The sequence below is a fragment of the Herpailurus yagouaroundi genome, unplaced genomic scaffold (genome assembly GCF_014898765.1).
Source record: "Herpailurus yagouaroundi ecotype Mexico unplaced genomic scaffold, PumYag 166, whole genome shotgun sequence".
NCBI classification, from domain to species: domain Eukaryota; kingdom Metazoa; phylum Chordata; class Mammalia; order Carnivora; family Felidae; genus Herpailurus; species Herpailurus yagouaroundi.
The window spans coordinates 11,924,735-11,946,367 of record NW_024412407.1 but is presented as its reverse complement, the minus strand read 5'-3'; the positions used below and the strand labels follow the sequence as shown (position 1 = coordinate 11,946,367).

Genomic DNA, 21,633 nt, shown 5'->3' with positions numbered 1-21,633 from the left:
AAAAAAAAAAAAAAAAAAGCTTGCGAAAGCTTTTAGTCTTTATTCTATAAAGCAGGCCCAGGGAGATAGAGAAACATCCCCACTCTTTATGTGTGGAACACTGAAGGCGCACACTGCACAGCTGCTGTGTCTCTGTGGCATATCCATGGCAACTATCAACCCCACCACAGCCCTAGAGAAACCATGTGCTGTAAATATCAGCACTGTGGGATATCATTATTCCTAGTCTACCCCATTAAGCAATCACTATTTCAGAAGACAGATCCTTAGACTGCTTAGAAAACAAAACATAAAACAGAAAGCTTCTGTAATGAAAAATCCATTCCCATCAGTCTGTTTTTCCGCCCATCCTTTTGTTGGTAGTTCTTTATACCTGGGCCCTATCTTTCCTTTTACTTCTGCATTTTCACCCTAAGCAATCTCATCTATTTCTGTTTCAGCCATTACCTATATACTAATAGTTCCTATTTATTATGTCTTAGAAAAGCCTTTCAGAATACATTGATGTCTACACAATCAATAAATTGAGTTTTATCATTAAGTTGTGTAATCCTGGAATGTAGTATAACTGGACTGCAGTGTTAGCAACACTGAATTTTGAAGACCAATACAGTTTTCTGTATAACACTTTCTAATGGCTTCTCATTTCACTCAGAGTCCTTACCATGATGTATGTAGGCCCTACAAGGCACCCCTGCACGGTCTTACCTCCCTCTGATTGCCCTTCCTCTTCTCTCCACTTGATTTACTTTGTGCCAGAAATGCTTTTCCCCTAGACATCCACACAGCTGTTTTTTACTTTCTTTAGGTTTTTATTCAAAAGTCACCTTCTCAATAATGGCTTTAGACTGTCCCTGTAAAATTTTACCTCCATTCCCGACCTAACATTTAATAACCTTTTATTTTTTTCAAATGTTTATTTAGAGAGAGAGAGAGAGAGACAAACAGACAGAATCCAAGGCAGGCTCCAGGCTCTGAGCTGTCAGCACAGAGCCTGATGCGGGGCTTGAACTCACAAACTGTGAGATCATGACCTGAGCCAAGGTCGGAAGCTTAATCAACTGAGCCACTCAGTCACCCCTGGCCTCCTTTTACTCCTCAGCACCTAACAGCATTAATTTAGTATCCAAATGATAATATCATTTGACTTTTTTATATTTCACATCTTTTTTTTTTTTTTATCTTGCTATGTTATGAGTCCCAAGATAGATTTTCATCTTTTTGTTCATTGCTGTGTTCTTGGTACTAAGAGCGCTCAGCATAGGTTAAGTTTTCAATAAATACAGACACATCTCTATTTTGATGCAAAAGAAGCTGGAGTTCATTTTCTCCTCTGTTCTTTGAGACGAAAGCTATCTCAATTAAGTAACTAATCAAATACTATGTATCACCTATGCAGCATCTCTGTATTTAACATCCACCCAAAGAAGCAGAGTAGAGGGCACACTTGGAAGAAAGGATTCATGTTATTCCTTCCATTTCCTCTCAACTATTCATCTGCAGGACAGGGACAGCAGGAAATTTTGTTCTCTGTAAGGTGGAGAGGAGAAAGAAGATGTTGGATTTTCCTCCCTCAATCACTCCTATCCTGAATTGAAAATAACATTTATTAAACTGTTAAATTTCAACCATATATATAAATTTAAATACCCTTTCAGAATTTGAGGTTTAGTAAAGGGGTCTGTTTGCTTTTATCAGCCCTTTCATCCAAAACCTCTATTCCACCAATCTCAAAAACTCCAATTAGCAATCAGGAAAAATCAGCCTATCATAAGTTGCTCCCACTTCATTATGCTAGCTGTGTCTTCTGTGTTTATAACGAACTTGTTATTCTCACTACAAACTTTCCTTGGAAATTATATAAATGTCAATTTTTTTTACTTACTCATGTTTGCAACAGAGGTCTTTGCTATTCATGACTTAAGTACATTGTAATGTAGTAAGAATTTTGCCAAAGAGAACTGTTTGCTTAAGCTACATTTGTACCTCAGATAGAGAATTCAGTAGATAGTTGTACTAAAAGTTACTTACCCGGTATAAGTCATTGTTGGTTAGGGAAAAGGGCAAGTTGGATACATACACCGTGCTTTTACTTGGGGCCAATCCACCACTCATTTCTAAAAAGGAAAACAAACCACAGAAGCAATCTAAACCAGGTATTCTTGATTCCAACCAAAACCAATATGGACAATCAATGATGTAATTATGCTAGATTTAATACACCTTCCTCACTTTTTAGGATTAGAAGCAATGACTCTAGCTGGATGAATTAAGGAATTTCTTCTCCCCAGACACCACTCAAAAGAGTTTTCTGGTCTTTCTTTTAAGTAAAGGCTTTACACTAACCATTCCAGTGCTGGATTATGGTGTGAAGGAAGAATGAATTTAACAGATGAATAAAAAACTGAGGCTGAACTTAACCTTCTCTCAGGCTAAGAGCAAGAAAGTGCTTTTCCATAAGGTTTCATACCTTGCCCACCACATAAGAACTTGGTAGTTCTGAAGGAACCTTAGCCGCTCATTTTCACTAATGCTTTGGATTTCGGTACCTTTTTGGTTGTTTTAATATTTTTCTCTAAAGCGGTGTTAAGAGAAAATGTTAGCCTCATATTCTGATGGTGTAAAGTTCTTTCAAATTATTAATTTTGTATATTATTGCTAAATAATTGATACATTTTACTACATGTATAAGTTTCAGTACCTTGAAAGATACTGACCTGTATATGTACCTTAGTTTACAAATATAATTTGTCATTAATTTTCATTGCATATTTTACAAAACAGATTATCTGTGAAAATTATATCGTACTCAACCAGGTTCAAAATTTCGATTTAAAAAGCCTGTGTGATGTGTACTTGAGAGGGGGGTAGGGGACATCACAAACGGCAAAATATTGACTGTAAGGCATGCGAATTCGCGGATTAGTGGGAGAACTGCTAGATGCTGCTTGAGATGTTTTTGGGGAATTTATTAGACAACTTCAGGAACTCAACATCTTCAAAGTTTCCCGTTTGAAAATATACTTTAGCCATTCTGGTGAGAACTGCGAAGGGCGGGCAATGATAAATGGCCCGGAATAATAAAGGATGGCGGGGGAGAGGGGTAGATCGTTTGGGCGGCCGGGTCCGGGTAGGGGCTCGCTGGGAGAAAGCCCGCAGCTGAAGAGTCGTTTACCTTGAGGTGGGGCGGGCCGGAAAGACTAGACCGCGAGCCCTCCACTCAGCTGGGCTCAACCCCGACTCTTCCTCGTCCCCCGCTGGGGCCTGGGCATCCCGGGTCCTGGGAGGGGTCAAGCGCCGAAAAGTAGGAAAGCAGCGACAGCAACGCCTCTTCCTGGCGGTAGCTAGACCCAAGCACCGGAGGCGGGCCTAGAGGCGGGCGCTCTTGCTTACGTCCTTGAGCGCGCCGGAAGTGCCTGCTTAGGCGAGCGGCGACGAGCGGACGACTACATTTAAGGGGTCTCCCGGTGGCCCAGAGTCGGTGAGCGCCTTTTACCTTTCCGAGGTGTACGGGGCCGAGCGCGCGGGCCGTTACGCCCAAGGAGAGCAGGCGGGCGGGTGTTTTCTGTGGCGGGACTTGGAGACTCCCGTTGCATTTGAATCGTGCCCTTTCGGTTAAGGCTGTGGACACGCAGTGGAGTTTGGAATAAAGGAAACTGTTGAGTCTGAGGCACAGGTTTGCTTCTCTTTAGCTCCTTATTATGCAGAAAGAGGACTGAACTATGTAACTTAAGTGACTCAAGATGAGTTAGGAAGTCGATAAATTTATAGAATGTGTTCGATGTACCCAGTTCAGTCTTAGGCACTTTGAGAGCTACAAAAAAAAGTGTAAAACAGGCCTTTTTCTGGCGGATATCTCAGTCTAGTTGGGAGACAAGGTCAACTTGAATTCACAGAATGACTCATCTTGAGTGTTGATATGGACAAATGTTGGACTTCTTGGCGCCTTTTTTCGTCCTGTAAATCTGTAATGGGCTCGCACTGCTTTTTCTCTTGAGAGGAGGTAAACAGGCCCATCATTCCTACAGAAAAATCAGAAACTAATGCGAGGTAGTTTATACTTCTGCCCACCAGCACACACAGACCAGGCCTGTAACCATTACCTGGGAGTCTGCGTGCCAGCAGCCTGGAATCTAGAGCCTCTCCTGGAGTCTGCACAATCAATCCAGATTGAAGTCTATGTCTTCTAGAAAGAAGGGAGTGCATACAGGGCGCAGCTGAATTTTGAGAGGCCCGAACGCCTCCATGTCCGCCAGGGGACCGCTGGGACTAATTCTCTTGGCAAACTTGTGGCCAGCCAAAACTACCATGTTTCACATCCCCGTTATTCTTGGTTACCGCCCAAGATGTAAGCCCCTTTGGTCTTCTATGCTACACCCTCATTCCCATGCTGCTTTGTACTTCCTCTCCCTTGTTTTAGGCTATCACTGCTTCTCCCTCCTTTTCTTACACGTTTCTTCCCTCAACACAACAGCTGAGCCCACTGAAACTTCTAATTCCCTGCCTAACAAACTCTTACATTGTCAACCTCTTTATGGAAATTCTTTTATCTCCTGACCATTACTAACACTTGGCTTTTGCCTTCAGCCCTTTCAGTTGAGCCCTTTTTCTAACACCTGCATTTAAGGTTAAGTGATGGCTCTTGCCATACAGAACCAATTTCATTTCCTCAGAATATTTTTCCTGCCCCCAGGGTTTTTGTAGAGGTTCTTTTCTCTCTGCAGCATTTGATTTCTCTGACCTTTCTTCTACCTCTTTGTGGATAATTCCTACACCTGCTAAAGTTTTCAGTTTTCCTTTGACTTTCTCTGAGGAGTATTTTGTAAATGGTGCCCCCCCCACCACCGAGAGACTTCGGTACCCTTGCCATGTGCTAAGTGCCCTCAACTTTCCTCCTCATAGCACTGGACACATGTATCATATTTAATTGCTTCTCTCTTTGCCTTCTCTACTAAGCTAGGCTGTGGAGGAGGGACTGTTATTTGTCTTGTTAATTTTTGTAACTGGTGCCTAATAGGCAGGTCTTTCCTTCCTTCCTTCCTTCCTTCCTTCCTTCCTTCTCTTTTCTTTTCTTTTCTTTTCTTTTCTTTTCTTTTCTTTTTAAATGTTTATTTATTTTTGAGAGAGAGAGACAGTCAGCATGAGTAGGGGAGGGACACAGAGAGAGGGAGACACAGAATCTGAAGCAGGCTCCAGACTCTGAGCTGTCAGCACAGAGCCACACTTGGGGACCTGAGCCGAAGTCAGATGCTTAATTGACTGAGCCACTCAGGTGCCCCCAGGTATTTCTTTGATTTCAGTTGCTGCAGGTAGTCTCAGAAGTCAAGCAGTTGACATGTCCTTTGACTTTAAAATGGAAGAAGCTTTGGAAAGGGGTAGGCTGCTATTTAGCTTCAGCTGATAGTGGCTGTGTGAACATGATCCCAGTGTTGCCAGAGCATGTAGTTGTTTCAGTAACAGTTGGAAACATGGTTTTTAAAAGTGATCTCTGCCAGTTAAGTGTTGTCAATGGAATAAAGTTTTATAGAAAAAAACAAACAAACAAACCTGGGTCAGACGTGTCATGTGGCCTTCCAGTCACCAGTTTGGAATCTGCTTTAGTGTTGGTATGGTATAGAAATGGGCTTTGAGGAGAATACTAGATTTTGAGCTGAGTCTTCATGGTTGGTTTGAAGTTGAATGAGAGAATGGAAAGAGGTATTGTAGTTTGGAAAATATGTCAAACAGCTCCAGGCTGGTGTGTGTTACTTTGTGGCACAGTGAGGAAGCTGGCATGAATGATCTTTTTGGAGAGAACTAGAGTTTAGGTGAGAGGATAGAAGGATCATATGAAGGGCATAGGAGTTTGGATTTGTTACAGTTAGTTAATGTGAAAAATCTGGATTCTCGTTCAGGGAAACTTCAAGTGTGGATGATGTATCAGCAAAGTTAACTGAATATCCCTTTTTAAAGGTGAAATAGAGGGTGAAAGACTGGAAGGAGGCTGATCAGTTAAGACTGAAGTGCAGTAAGATTTAGATTTGTAAGCATAGATAGGCAAACATCTGGTATTTTTGTCTACTTGTATAATTTCAGTTACTTGATCATTTACACTGAACAATCAGGAATTTCCTCAGCATTTAATACATTGCAGTGGGGCTTACATAAGAGGTATCCTTAAAGCACTGAAAAGTAAATTGTGAAACTAGTAATGCAGCACTTTAAGTTATATGTTTATTCTGAAGCAATCAGTGGTCTCCTTACCTTTAGTCTCTTTCTTCTTTAATCTATTTTGTATACTGCCAGGTCAGTCTTCTGGAATGACATTTTTCTTGCAACTTATTTCTAGACTTAAAAGCCTACAGTGAACTTCTCTAGCTTTTTCCTCTGAGCATTTAATGCCCTTGAATTTGTTCTGTCTTTGCCTGTTACCTTTGTGAAGCAATGTGATATGATGGAAGGGGCTTGGGATTTAAAGTTATGCATACATGGGGTGCCTGGGTGGCTCAGTTGGTTGGGCGTCCGACTTTGGCTCAGGTCATGATCTCACGTTTCAGGAGTTCGAGCCCCGCATCGGGCTCTGTGCTGACAGCTCAGAGCTTGGAGCCTTCTTTGGATTCTCTGTCTCTCTCTCTGCCCTTCCCCTTCTCATGTTCTGTTTCTCTCGCTCTTAAAAAATAAATAAGCATAAAAAAAAAAAAGTTATGCATACTTGACTGATTCCAGGCTTTGGCTCTGTGATTTGAGCTTTTCAGAGCCTCTGTGCTTTATGTGGGATAGGAGAGATAATATCTACTAAAGGGAAGAAAATGAAAGCCTGTTATTCCTGTTCAGGCTTTTTTCCCATTCCTTTACAATGCAGATCTGCTTTGGTCAGTTCCATCTTTCTCAGGCACATCTTCCATAATAATTCCTTTACCTTCTTTCAGATTCTACCATCATACATCCACATTTGAGCAATTTCTCAAGACTTTAACTTTTCTTGGCTTTAAAAAATTTTTTTTTTCCATATTTGTTTATTTATTTTGAGAGGGAGAAGGGTGGGGAGAAAGGGGCAGAGAGAGAAAAGAGAATTCCAGGCAGGATCCATGCTGTCAGTGCAGAGCCCAGTGTGGGCTCGAACTCACTATACGTGAGGTCATGACCTGAGCCAAGATCAAGAGTCCATCGCTTAACCGACTGAGCCACCCAGGCGACACTCTTGGCTTTAACTAACTTTCCTATGCTTCTCTCTCCATGACCATTGAACAGTGATTAATTTTAGTAGATATTTTGCTCTATTTTGACCATGTTAATTGGCATTCGTGTTAGTTTTTTTTTTTCCCACAGACCTTCAATATGTTCAAAAAGACATTTTTAATTTAGTTCTGGAATTTTAAACATTTTTCTTTTTTTTTTTTTTAAATTTTTTAACGTTTATTTATTTTTGAGACAGAGACAGAGCATGAATGGGGGAGGGACAGAGAGAGAGGGAGACACAGAATCGGAAGCAGGCTCCAGGCTCTGAGCCATCAGCCCAGAGCCCGAAGCGGGGCTCGAACTCACGGACCGCAAGATCATGACCTGAGGTGAGGTCGGACGCTTAACCAACTGAGCCACCCAGGTGCCCCTTAAACATTTTTCAATAAAAATAGTACTATCTAATTTTTAGACTCAAGGCAGTCCTTAAGAGCTTCTTGTTTCAATTTAGGGTGTATGGAAAATGTTTACCTTGCTTTAAGGTCAGTGTATCTCATCTTGAGATGAGAGTAGTTTAACATTTTTGAAAAGTGGAAGTGTTCCATCCCAGGCCAATTATATAGGGATTTCAGAGGACGGGGCCTAAACATTGGTATTTTTACAGCTCTTTAGATGATTGTTATGTGCAGCCAGTGGTAAGCACTGCTTTAGGTGCTAGAACTAAAGGATTCTCATTGATACCTTTTTCTCAAGAATGAAGTGGCATTAGTGTCATGAGAATTGTGGTAGGAGCCGTAATCATAACCTTTTTTTAAGATTTTACTTTTTTAAAAGTAATCTCTATACCCGACATGGGGCCTAAACTCACAACCCTGAGATTAAGAGTCCCATATTCCAATGACTGAGCCATCCAGGTGCCCGGGAACCATAATCTTACAGTGCTCGTTGGAAGTTTTCTGAATACGTGTTTGCCCCACTCCCCGAAGCATTTCGTAAGCTGAATGGCATTAAAGAAAGAGGTAATTAATGTTTTGTAAAAGCAAAAATCTTCTTTTGATTTCTTTTGGTTAGTGTAAACAGGTACTAATGTAGGTCTTGGCAAAAGCAAAGTGGCATAAATTGAACTTGAGAGAGCAGGGGGAGCCTGTAATTAAAAGGTATAAATCAGTATTCAGGTTCCCCAGAATGGCTCATGTGGAGGTCATATGAATAATATGTCTGTTTATTCAGCCAGTATTTAATAAACACCTTTACCCTGCTAAACAACAGGAGTAAGAGAGGCACACGGTCATTGCCTTTGCAGTAGTGTTGAGTTTGAGAGGAAGGAGTGGAAGAAAAGTAAATTGCATATGATGCTATATAGTACTGTCATAGCAAGATACTTCAAGAGGCCCAAAGAAAGAACAACATTGTTCTTTCTGGAGAATATAAGAGAACCTGACATTTAAGTGCATCCTGAAGGAAGAGTAGAGGGTGAAGGCAGCTAAGATCTAGGCAGAGGAAAAGCATGCCAAACTGTGGTGGTGAGAAATAGTGGCACACTTACAGAACAAAAACAAGTTTGATAAGTCTGGAGGTTCTGGAGACTATTGGGGAAATGGTGGGGGTGAAGCTAGAAAGGCCGAAGCAAGGTCACAGATAAGCCTTTTTTTAAGGTTAGGGTTGAATCCTCATTCAACCCTGGTGGGGACCCACTGAGAGATTTTTAAATCAGATGTCTTTACCAGGGTGAGCATTCTGGCTACAATTTCTAGAGTGAGGAAGAAGCAGGGAGACCAGTGTTTTCCTACTGGGGAGTCCAATGGCTAGACTAGGAACATCTGATATTTATATATTGAGGTGAAAGAAATAATTGGATTTAATGAATAGTTAAATATGAAAAGTTCTGGGTCTTGTGTGATTCGGGTTTCTGATTTGGGCTGTTGGGTACCTGGTGGTGTCATTGACTAAAATGGGGAAGACAGGAGATGAAGCAGGTTTCTGAGAAGTGTGAACTATTGGCATGTTGAATTGCAGATGTCTGTGAGACATCTGCTTGAATGGAGTCAGGATGGAAGTGAAATCATTTATCTAGAGGGGCCATATTACCAGCATTAATAAATTGACTCCATGAACACTGAACACATTGTGCAAATTGTTCTAGGTGCTTAATATTAATCATTGAATAACATAGAGATCCCTGCTTTCATACAGTTCATATTCTTAGTAGCAAGGGACCAATACTATGCATCAAAAATAATTTGCATAATATCTTAGATAACTAGTGCAATGATTTAGGGCGGTCTGGTAGACAGGTGACATTAAGAAGGTGAATATTGAGGGATGAGGAAGTTAACCAGATACCTGGAGAAAAGCATTCTAGGTTGGGGTGGGAGTGGGGGTTGCAATTGCCTGTGCAAAGGTCTAATGCTCATCTAGAGTATGAGGTCATATGGGGCTTTTCTATTCACTAACCATGGTTTGCTATTAAAGTAGTTATTAATGAAAATAAAGAGTGAAAGGAATGGGTTTAGAGAGGAGGGAAAGCTATTTTTTTTATTCTGAGGGTTTTTTTTTTTGTTTTTTTTTTTTGTTTTTTTTTTTATTGTAAATGTGTTTAGGGCCAAAAAGAGCAGTGTGCACAGTTATTCTATAGTTTAAGCTGCTACTAGAACCAGTTTGGATAAGTTGAAAAATTACTGCTACCATAACCAGTTTGGATAAGGTGGAAAATAGATCTAACTGTGGATTCAAAGTGTGAATGGTTTGACACAAGGATTATTGCCTGTGACTTTGTGTTTTCTCAGTTTCTAGGCTACTATGACCAAATTCCCATCTTCCCTATCCTCTTACCCCTCAACTGAAGTTAACATAATAATAATGGTTGGCTTAGTGGAGTGTTCTGAGAAAGGTTTATATCTTTTCTGGATTAAATATATCATGATGGTATATTAAACATACTCTCTAATGAATATGGCATAAGAATGCAATTTTTATAATTTAGAACTAGTTCTTAGCAAACTTCTAGATGAAGCTTATGTTCTCCATACTGAATTCTAATTCTGTTCTCTGCCTTATTGTGATATAGAGGGTCCTTCCATTTTTCAGTTCTCTTCTTCAGTTTTCATATCCTTTTGGATCAGAGAACTTTACTGGAGTACTTCTGAGACTCCACTAATGGGAGATTAGTGAAGTGATTACACGGTAAGTAATATGATCACTTCAATGAGAGCATCTTTGTTTAAATTTAGATGATTGGCTTCTAGTTGTGGAATGGGTCAATTTCCTAAATCTGGATAATGTCATAAATAACATATGCTGCTAATCAGAAGGTTGTTGAAAAGATTACCTTTTCCCTTCTCTGTTGTCTAATTCAAGATTCAGTTTATGACCTATCTTCTTTACTGCCTAATATTATTTCTTTTGTATGTAATCCTCAAACTGTGTCTTCTGTTTTGTTTTACTAACAGTACAAGGTTGCATATGGAATATTCTATTTATACTCCTGTTTGCCTAATTATATAGATTTCTTAAGAATAGGGGATGTTTTATAATTTGACATGGGCTTCACCAGTGCTGTTTGAATTTTTGAAGTGTTAAATACTGGTGGATGATAATTATTTTACTCCACCAAGCTGTATTTAGTCTTACCATTTTGTAGTGTTCTACTATTTTTATATTCTTTATTCTGAAAATAGATGGTAATTTAGATAATAAAGCATTGTATTCTGATAGTGCTATTTTGTAAAAACATTAATAGGTATACTAAGAGTACATCTAAGAACTAGATACCTGTATATTCTGTAAAGAGGTCAATATTTAGCATACTCACCAGTAAGAGATAGCTTTAAAAAATGAAATAATTTTTACAGAAGAGTATAGTCTAATGTTTATATTTAATCATTGTATTATAGACATTTAAGCAATTTATTATTTTTTGTAAAGGAAACTAATTTCCTTTTATAGAATTATTCAATTGTGTATAGTAATTGAAATTTTAAATTAAGATCTTTTATTTTTATTTATTATTTTTTAAATGTTTATATTTATTTATTTTGAGAGAGAGAGAGTGCGTGCGCGTGAGAATCCCAAGCAGGCTTCCACTCTGTCAGCGCAGAGCCCAAGGCGGGGCTCTATCTCACAAACCATGAGATCATGACCTGAGCCGAAATCAAGAGTCAGACACTCAACCGACTGAGCCACCCAGGTGCCCCTCAACTTTTTAAAGTAAAGAGAATTTATTTATTTACTAAACGTTTTTACATTTAACTGATTTCGATAGCTCCCTGTAAGATGAATACTCCACTGGGGCATCATCAAACACGGAGTTAAATATGCAAAACTGTTTTAGGATTAACTGTAGGAATTGAAATTGTAGTAACGTTAGTGCAATGAGTAGCTGTTTCATTGTTGCTGTTTGTTTCTAGTAGAAATTAAGTTTAATATACAGATTGATACCCTACAGAAGTGGTAGTTATATTCAGCAAATTCATCTGGGAGTTTGCCAGATAAATTCATGTTTTTGTTTTTGTCTTTTACTGTGTTAAAATACACATAGAATTTACCATTCTAACCATTAAATATACAATTCATGGGTATTAATAAGTACATTCACATTGTTGCAACCATCACTCCCATCCAACACTTTCATCTTCCCAAACTAAAACAACATACTCATTAAATGGTAAGTTTCTATCAGAAAATGTACATTTATTTTGGCTTTTTTCTGCTTCCACTTGTTGAGTCATCTCCAGATTTTAGCTTTGATTCATTTTGTTCATATTTAACTCTTTCACAAATACATTTAATTGGTCTCTTGTCTCTTGATGGTGTATATTCTAGGCATTCTATTTTGAATTCTTATTATATTTTTAATTTTGCCTTGTACTTGCTGCTTTGTTTCCAATTTGACTTTCTTTGCTACTTTTTTTTAAGCTTCTGTAAATTGTAGATTGATTAATTAAAGTAGAAATCTTTTGAGGTAATAACAATAAAATTCTATTATTTGTCTTGTAGACTTCCAGGCAGAAAAAGGAGCTAGATCAGGAGTGACCTCTAAATTTAAGACTGTAAAAAGAACTTTATTTTTGCATGTGGCTAGTGAGCACAGAATTTCTATGTAGCAATTAAATGGGCCTAATCTTTCCAGTAGAGCCACTCCTATCCTTTGAGTTTCTGGTAAAGTGGTAGATAGAGCTACAGGCTTGAGTAGACTTAGATTCCCCACTTTTTTTTTTTTTTTTTTTTTTTTAAGATAAGACTGGTTCATAGATTTGCAATTTCCATCATGATATGCACATTACTTATTTGTTGTTACTGTCTTCATTTTACCTAAACTTGCTCAGTGCACTTTATTTCTTTTGGGGGAAAGTGTTAAAAGTTCTCCATCATGGGAGATTACAGGGTGCAAGTTCTGGAATGAAGTCACGGGAGTAAAAAAGCACAGCATAGAGAATATAGTCAATGACATTGTAATAGTGATATATGGTGACAGATGGTAGCTACATTTGTGAGCATAGCATAATGTGTAATTACCATGTTGTACACCTGAAACTAATGTAATGTTGGGTGTCATCTGTCCTCAAATCTAAACAAAAAGTTCTTTATCAAATTTTTATCTAGTAGATATAGTATTTTTTGATGAGTTGATGATTCTTGCCTTGATTTTGGGATGATTTTTGAACATGGGACTATTTATTGCCAATATAAAACTGTAGGGATTTCCAGATTAAGGATACTAGATTTTTTTTAAATAGGTGAGATATTTTAAAGCCAGCATTCTTAATATTCTAGATGAAAATTGCCTTAAAAATCTCAAGCAGTTCTTTCAAAGATAAGGGTAAGAAAACTGTCCTGCCCAGCTCTGAACTGGCAAAATTAGGAGAATTCTTTTAATATAATTAGGTTATTCTTATGAAACTTGGGTGGCCTCTTGTGGTCAAAATAATCTCTTCTATTTTTAAAAATGTGTTTGAAGGGAGTTCGGCTTACTAATGGTCATACTTTTTTGTTCTTAGGGTTTTATTTATACAAATAATGAAGGGTTAATTATTTTTGATTTATACAGACACAAATCCTTATGTCTGTATTTTTCCCCCCCTCCTACAGGAGATTGTTGAAAACTTTATATTTGATTCCTGAAAGGACTCAAGTAAGTAGTATAGTAGTTATTCTTACATTTTTTGTGGGAAGCCAGTAATTTTAATATCATAGTGTTATATCTAGTTAAGAATCTGTATAGCATTTCTTTAGAACTCTTGTAATTTATTTTTGTTTCATTAATTACAGAATCTTACTTTTACTTGTTTTCCTTAAGTTCATTAATTTATATTCATAGTTTTTGCCATCACTTTACACGTTATGCTTATGTTTTTAAATAAAAAAAATTTTTTAAAGTTTTATTTTAATCTGTACCCCACATAGGGCTTGAACTCAAAATCCTGAGATCTAGAGTCACATGTGCCTTCGACTGAGATGCTTATTAAACAATTTCCAAGACCTTTAAATATAGTTCTTTATTTTTGTATGGGTCATAGGATGTATATAAAACATGCATTGAAAATATTCACCTTCCTATACTCAGCCACCCAGTTCTCCCCAGTGGCAGGCACTGTTCCTTTTCTTGCTTATACTCCCAGAAGTATTCTGTGCACGTGCATATATATTCATACCCTGTCTTTATATTTTCCCAGAGTGGCAGCATATTCAACATATTAATCTACCCTTTGTTGTTTTTTACTTACCAGTGTATCTCGGCATTCTTTCTATGTTATATGTGGGGTGACTTTTCTTTGAAATGGCTTGCATAATGATCCTTTATATGAATGTACAACATTTTGTTTATTCTGTACCCTCCTGACCATCATTTTAGGTTGGTTTCAGTCTTTGCTGTTCACCTATGGAAGTATACATAAAAGTTGAATTACCAGGTCAAAGCATATGTGCATTTAATATTTAATATTAATTGCCAGTTTTTTTCCCAGTCTGTACCAAAGTATACTTGTTAATATAGGAGAGTGTTGCTTTTCTTACTCTAGTCAAAGGAGTTTGATTTTTGCAGAGCTTTGGGTGAAAATTAGTATTCCATTATAGTTTTTGTTTTCATTTTTCTTATTTTGAAGAAAGTTGAGCATCTTTTCAAAAGATTGAGTCATTGTATTTACTCTTTTGTGAACTGACTTCATATCATTTGTGCATTTTTCTTTTGTGTTCATTTTTTTTTTCTGTGATTTGGTTTCATTTGGTTGCTGCTTTTCTCTGTACTGTCTCTCAAGTAGGATAAATGATGGATTCAGTAAAAGTGGGATAGGTGGAGTAATTTTGACAATTTCTTTTCTTTTTTTTTCAACTTCCAAGCTTCCATCAGGTCTTGTACCTAAAATATTGGTTACTTTGAAATAACATTCTTAATGACGTCTGATTATGGACCTGGAATTCAGGTTGATTAATGTTAGAGCTAATTTGCGACTTAAGATTTTTCTAGGCATATTGGCATTAGTTCATTTTATTGGGCCTATTTGTATTAGAAAATATTGTAGGTTTGTTTTTACAGAGAAAATTAAGATTGTTTGTACTATGGATAGTGTCAAAAAATACTGCCCTCATCTTTTAGGCTTTGTTTTTTTCTTAGACCATAGAATTCTGTATTGCCAAGATGGGATGTCATCTCTTTTTTCCCCTTTAGGGTTACTACGTCATAAAGAGCCACCAAAAATCTTTTGACATGTATCTTCTCTGAGAAATTTTCCTTCTTCACAACTCTGCGGACTAGAGCTGGACTTGTTGCTCTATTTTGTATGTACTAAAAGGCCCTGAGTTAGTACCAGTCCCATTTTCAGTTCTTGCTCGTGATCATCCTTCTACATATCAGGTGGTTCATAGTTCTTGGGTCAGAACCTGCTTCATTTTCTCCTGGTTCTGCCCTGTTAACCATTTCTCATCGACTCTGGTGGTTATTGAGCTGCTGCCTGTGGGCTGCCTGCCTGTTTTTGTAAATAAAAAATTTTTTGGAACATGACCACACTGCTACATTTATATGTATTGTCTATGGCTGCTTTCATATTATAACAGTAGAATTGAGTAGTTATGACAGACCTGTGACCTGCAAGGCTGAAAATATTAGTCTGATCCTTTACAAAGAAGTTTGCCAACCACTGATCTATTGTATTGCGATTTCATAGAAATGACCTTCAAGCTATTTCCTGCACCCTTTTCTCATCTTCTTCCTGCATTAGCCCTCCACCCAGAACATATCAGCTCTCAAAGTAGGAAGCCTCTCTCTGCACCCTAAATGTGAAAAATGTTGATAGAACTTTTAATTTCAAATTTTATGAGAGTGTCTTTGCATTAAAATAAATCTACGGTATTAAAAGCAAAATTGAGAGTGCTCTATTTTGGGGTTTGTTGAGTGTGTTTTTATAGGATTTAACACTTAAAGTTTTTAACACTTTTTTTGGTTAACCATTTCATTGAACATATAGAGGAGATAAGCTCCAAGACTGTAGAAAAACAAAAAACTTAGTGTTCTAGAAACCATCCACCAAGAAATAGGAGTAGCATTGCTTGCTGATCAGAGTTTTAAGTTATTCAGGAGAATGAATCTTTTCTAATTTTTACTATGAGAATGAAGAAATATTTGGGGTCTTAGGGATCTTTTTACTATAGTTGATGGGAACAGCTCTTTGAAGCTTTAAATAGCCTTCAAAATGGAAGGTGGAGCTTTCTATTATATATTTTTTTAAAAGAACATTTCAAAATTATTTGGAGGGAGAATTGCCTTAATCATTCTTTTTTTCCTTTGGTCACTTATATTGTTTTCATTAAGTATCTCTGGAAAATACTGGTTGGAAAATAACTACTTGTTTTTTTAAATCTTCTCTACTACTTCCTAAAAACATAAAAACTGTAATTCTTTGGTTCCTTTTTGTTTAGTGGCTTACAGAAGAGATGAAATGTGGTCTGAGGGACGATATGACTATGAAAGACTTCCAAGAGAACGAGTACCTCCTCGAAGTCACCCCAGTGTAAGTTGCTAATGATGTAGAATAATTCGCAACCTAGTATGGAAGTGAATTTTGTACACCAAAGCTTGGCCTCCTAACAAAATCTTTAAGTGCCAAAAATTTACCAGTTTAGGTTGAAATATAGACACATTAAGTTTATCTTTTAAAAGTTAAAAGTTTGAAAATAAAAGGCAATATTTCATTTATGTAGATTTCTAAATATGGAAATAAATTTCTAAAATGGTAAGTTTTTATATTGAATTGAATTTGTAAAGAAAATGGAGGTTTTATAAAGGTAGACCATCAGTTAATGAAGGAGTATTTGAGCATCTGCTCCTACTATTAGCTGTCACCTATTTTTCTTTATTCCTAAAAATGTTTGCGAATTGGAAACATTAAAAAGTGAAATTAAAAAGTAGGGGCAGCTCAGCGGCAGGCAGGCAGCTTCTGGTGTACTGTCCTACTGTTTGTCTCTTTGTTGCTCTGGGAATTGGGAAGTTTTAATGAGACCTTTTCTCAAGGAGCTTGCTATTTTGCTTATTATTGTATTCCCAGCACCATCTAGTACCTGGCACATAGTAGGAGCTCAGCGTTTATTGAATGAATATATGTACTCTTTCCCCAAAATCCTCTGCAGAGACCCAAAGGAAGGTTTGTAGAAGGTCAAGAAGCTGTCAGTCTTAAACTTTTGCACAGGCACATTCTAAGCATCAGGGGATTTGGGTTGTGGTGATGGTATGTAGATATATTATGGATCCATTATACACTATCATAGGGAACAAATATTTGTTTATATGTTGTTTTTTTACTTCTATATTTGAAGTAAATCTTACAACCTATTTAGATTGGTAATGTCACATTCAGCATTGTCATTTGGCCTCAATTATAACGTAGGTGGGGATTGATCTAAAATGATGAAAGATGGGCTCTTTGGCTTTTGGCTTGGAGGAGGTGAAGGTGCAGTTGTCCTAAATCTGGGTTCATCCTGACCCCAGTTGCCTCCACCATGCTGCCAAAGTTTGAGATTCCAGTCCCAAAGTGATCAAAGTGTATACCTGAGGTGCACCAGTGGGGAAGTTGGTACCATGTCTGCCCTGGTCCCCAAGATCAGCCCCCTGCGTCTGTCTCCAGTAAAGGTTGGTGATGACATCACCACGGTAACCCATGATTAGAAGGGTCTGAGGATTACAGTGAAACTGACCATTTGGAGCAGAAAGGCCCAAATTGAATTGGTATCTTCTGCCTCTGTCCTAATTATCAAAGCTGTCAAGGAATCACCAAGAGACAGAAGCAGAAAAACATTAAGCACGGTGGAAATACCACTTTTGATGAGATTGTCGACATTGCCTGACAGATGCAGCACCCATCTTTAGCCAGAGAACTCTCTGGGACCATTAAAGAGATCCTGGGAACTGGCCAATCTGTGGGCTGCAGTGCTGATGGCTGGCAGACTCATGACATCATAGATGATATCAATAGTGGTACAGTGGAATGCCAGCTAGTTAAGAACTACAAAGAAAAATATTTCAACAAAGGATCATTTGACAACCAAAAGAAGAAAAAAAAAGATAAAAGATTGACAAGGTGAAGAGGCCTACCATATTTCAGAATGGGTTGACTTAATTATTACTGTGTGTCCTTTCTTTGCAGGTTTTTTTTTTTTAATGTTTGTTTATTTTTGAGAAAGCACGCTAACGTGAGCCGGGGAGGGACTGAGAGAGGAAGACAAAGGATCCAAAACAGGCTGCTCTGTGCTGAGCCTGATGCAGGGCTCAAACTCAGGAATTGTGAGATCATGACCTAAGCTGAAGTCAGATGCTCAACCTACTGAGCCAACCAGACACCCCTCCAGGTTTATTTATACTTAAATTCTCTTCAACTTGATAAAATTACCTTATAGTTTACCTAGAAAAACAAACAAGTAATAGAGATAAACATGTGAGACTAATGCAGGGATGGAAAAAGGGATGACTTTAGAAAAAAAAATTCTTAGGACCCCTACCTTTTCAAGGATATATCCCACTAGGAATTTGTATTTCAAGGATACTTAAAAGAATTTTCTGTGTGATTATGTCACCAACTGGATATATGGATGGATATGTTTTAGTTTGTTTTCAATTTTGAGGAATTGCTTTTTTTTTTTCCTTCATGTAACACATGACTCCAAATGATAAAATCAGGTTCATTTAGAGAGGGGATTATTTTTTTTTTATTTTATTTTTTTTTAGTTTATTTTGCATGAGAGAGAACATGTGCATGAATGGGGGAGGGACAGCGGGAGAAGGGGAGAGATAGAATCCCAAGCAGGCTCTGCACTGACCGTGCGGGACTTGAATTCATGATCATGACCCGAGCTGAAATGCCACCCAGGAGCCCCAAGAGAGGGGATGACTTTTAAATGGTCATTTACTATAATTACATGTAACTAGTTCTTGCTAGTTTTATATATAAACTTCTTAATCTTCAAAACAATTCTGAGTGTTGAACGGTACAACATTTATAGAACTCAATGGAATGTTTTAGGAGACGTAAAGTGTAGGCAGAGGTTTATATACAGAATCTCTGAAGGAAAGGGAAAGAAAAGCAAAAATGTTGGGATCTCATCAAGATAAAAAGCTTCTGCATAGCAAAGGAAATCAACAAAACTAAAAGGCAACTGATGGAATGGGAGAAGATATTTGGAAAGGACATAGCAGATAAAGGGCTAATATAAAAAATCTATAAAGAACTTACCAAACTCAACACCCGAAAAACAAATAATCCAGTGAAGAAATGGGCAGAAGACATGAATAGACACTTTTCCAAAGAAGACATCTAGATGGCTAACAGATGGATGAAAGGATGCTCAACGTCCTTTCGCTCATCATCAGGGAAATACATGTCAAAACCACAATGAGATACCACTTCACACCAGTCAGAGTGGCTAAAATTAACAACTCAGGCAACAACGGGTGTTGGTGAGGTTGTGGATAAAGGGGAGCCCTCTTGCACTGTTGGTGGGAATGCAAACTGGTGCAGCTGCTCTGGAAAACAGTGGAGGTTCCTCAAAAAATTAAAAATAGAATTACCTTACGACCAGCAATTGCACTACTAAGAATTTATCCAAAGGGTGTAGGAGTGCTGATTCAAAGGGTCGCATGCACCCCAGCGTTTATAGCCATGCTATCAACAATAGTCAAATTCTGGAAAGAGCGCAAATGTCCATCAACTGATGAATGGATAAAGATGTGGTATATATATACAATGGAATATTACTCTGGTGATGAAAAAGAATGAAATCTTCCCATTTGCCACCAATGTGGATGGAACTGGAGGGTATTATGCTAAGCAAAATAAGTCAGATAAAGATATCACATGATTTCACTCCTATGTGGAATTTGAGAAAATTAGCAGATAATAAGGGAAGGGAAGGAAAAGTAAGATAAAAACAGAGAGGGAGGCAAACTATAAGAGACTCTTAAATACAGAGAACAAACTGAGGATTGATGGCGGTGGGGAAAATGGATGATGCGCATTAAGGAGAGGGCACTTTTTGGGATGAGCACTGGGTGTTATATGTAAATGATGAATCACTGGGTTCTATGCCTGAAGCCAAGATTACACTGTATGTTAACTAAGCTGAGAAAAATGTAATTTCAGACAATAGTGGGAAATATTTGTGATCATACATGGAAAAAGTTGTGATATAAAATGTTTATTACACCATTCTGCATTATATATGCTTGCTGTGTTATAGAACACACTGCAGTGGAAGTTGGCTTAAAGACTGGAGGCAGAGGGACCTGCCAGGAGGCTGTAGGCTATTGCCAGGCAGGGGGATTCCTTTAAACCAGTCCTGGTTTAAACCAAGTGGGAGAGCAGTGAGTTTTAAGATGGGAATAATCCATTTATCAGTGTCCTAAGATCAATAAGAAGGATGCTTTGGATCTCTAGTTAGGTCATTGTGTGATCATGGATTTGAGAAAGTTCATACCTAATAGCCTTTGTTTTCTCCTAGGATAAGGTAGAGGGAGACTTGAGGCCACATTGAATTTGGAATAGCCATTGTTGGTATCTCTTCACCAGAGGTGTTTAAAAAGACTTGATGATGGAGCAGTGAGCTTGTGCACCGTAAATTATGGGGGCGCCAGTCTACAGGAATGTGCACTTTATTACCTAAGTAGCCCAGTTTAGGAGTGGAGAAAGCAGGTTGTTGTATTGATTTAAGATTGCACAATGAGTGGTAGGCACAGAAAGATGAAAATAATGAAGGTTCTGACTCAGAATTATTGAGGTAATATGTGTAATGGGCTATTTCAGAAAGGAACTAAGGCTGTGAGAGGGATAGTGGATTGAAAGAAGTGAGGGGTTGAGGGACAGGAAAAGCTCAGTGAGGTTGAACACCAGAGAATGACAGAAAGATAGACAATTGGTATTTGGAGTGTGGAGTTGCCAAGAAAGGACAGTTCTGGATAATTAAAGTTCAGTGGATGGTGGTGGGAATAGAGGGTGGGTGAAGGTTATTGGAGTTGAGATCAGAAAAACTTGGAGGCTAGATTTTGGATCAGTGATTTCGATTAGAGGCTCTCAGTCTTCACCATACATTGAAGTCACCCAAAGAGCTGAGTGACATAAATACTGGGCCCATCCAGATAATTAAGCCCTAATCTTGCAGGTAGGATCTGAACGTCAGTGTTGTGTAAAGGTTCATCAGGTGACTCTTATGCAGAGTTAAGAAATGCAGATTGTAGGTGAACACTGAAGTTGCTTATGATGACAGGAGTTGAGGTAAAAATGATAGGTTATGGAAGTTCTCAATGGATGAGGATATCGTAGTAAAAGTAAACAAATTCAAACATTCTCATTTTTATATAATTTATGTGTATAAATGTGAAACAGACTTCTTTATAAAATATCTTCATCAGCAGGAAGCAGATATGTTTTATACCACAAGTGCATTTGAAATCAGACTAGAGGTACTCACTCAACTGTCTCTAAGTGCCTAAAGGTAAATCTGACTTTCCTAAATTCTCTGGCTACTTGGTTCCTCCTAGAGGGGGAGAAACCTAGATTGCCTTTCTCCTGAGGGCACAGAAACTGCCCAGACCTTTTAATAGCCTCATTCCTTTCCTTTTTTGAAAAAAAAAATCTTAATTCCATTAGATTGGTCCCTATATTCCCCCAATCTCTCCTAGTTTATAAATTCTTCTGTATTCCCATATCTCCTTCCTCAAGACTCATATACTTTTATTGGTGAACTTGATCTTATTTTGGTTAGAAATTTAAAGCCTTCCCTTCCCTTCATTTTATGTGCCTTTGATGGCTCTTGGAAATTATCCCTTTGCCTTCTATGTTACACCTACATTTTAGTTAAATCACAGTTTCTTAAACTTTTTGGTGCCATGGATCCGTTTAACAGTCTGGTGAAGCCTATGGATCCCTTTTTTAGAGTAGCGTTTTTTTTTGTTTGTTTGTTTGTTTGTTTTTTAACATTTATTTATTTTTGAGACAGAGA

At 37.9% G+C, this 21,633-nt stretch overlaps 2 protein-coding genes across 9 annotated transcripts in view; one reads left to right on the top strand and one right to left on the bottom strand.

The window, feature by feature from the left end:
* Positions 1-3,315, bottom strand: part of ZCRB1 (zinc finger CCHC-type and RNA binding motif containing 1) — a 17,672-nt gene extending 14,357 nt beyond the window's left edge. The window contains exons 1-2 of one of the 2 annotated variants that reach the window (XM_040488411.1): positions 3,176-3,315; positions 2,032-2,117 (exon numbers count right to left, since the gene is read on the bottom strand). In XM_040488411.1, coding sequence (XP_040344345.1) covers positions 2,032-2,115 — 84 coding nt within the window. In that variant the 5' untranslated portion in view covers positions 2,116-2,117; positions 3,176-3,315. Of the gene's footprint in view, positions 1-2,031; positions 2,118-3,175 lie in introns of those variants that run through there. The other variant, XM_040488412.1, reaches the window with a different exon arrangement.
* Positions 3,316-3,386: 71 nt separating this feature from the next.
* Positions 3,387-21,633, top strand: part of PPHLN1 (periphilin 1) — a 151,583-nt gene continuing 133,336 nt past the window's right edge. For 4 of the 7 annotated variants that reach the window (XM_040488410.1, XM_040488408.1, XM_040488407.1 and 1 more), the window contains exons 1-3: positions 3,404-3,481; positions 13,246-13,288; positions 16,069-16,160. In XM_040488410.1, coding sequence (XP_040344344.1) covers position 13,288; positions 16,069-16,160 — 93 coding nt within the window. In that variant the 5' untranslated portion in view covers positions 3,404-3,481; positions 13,246-13,287. Of the gene's footprint in view, positions 3,482-11,329; positions 11,365-13,245; positions 13,289-16,068; positions 16,161-21,633 lie in introns of those variants that run through there. The other 3 variants (XM_040488409.1, XM_040488405.1, XM_040488404.1) reach the window with 2 other exon arrangements.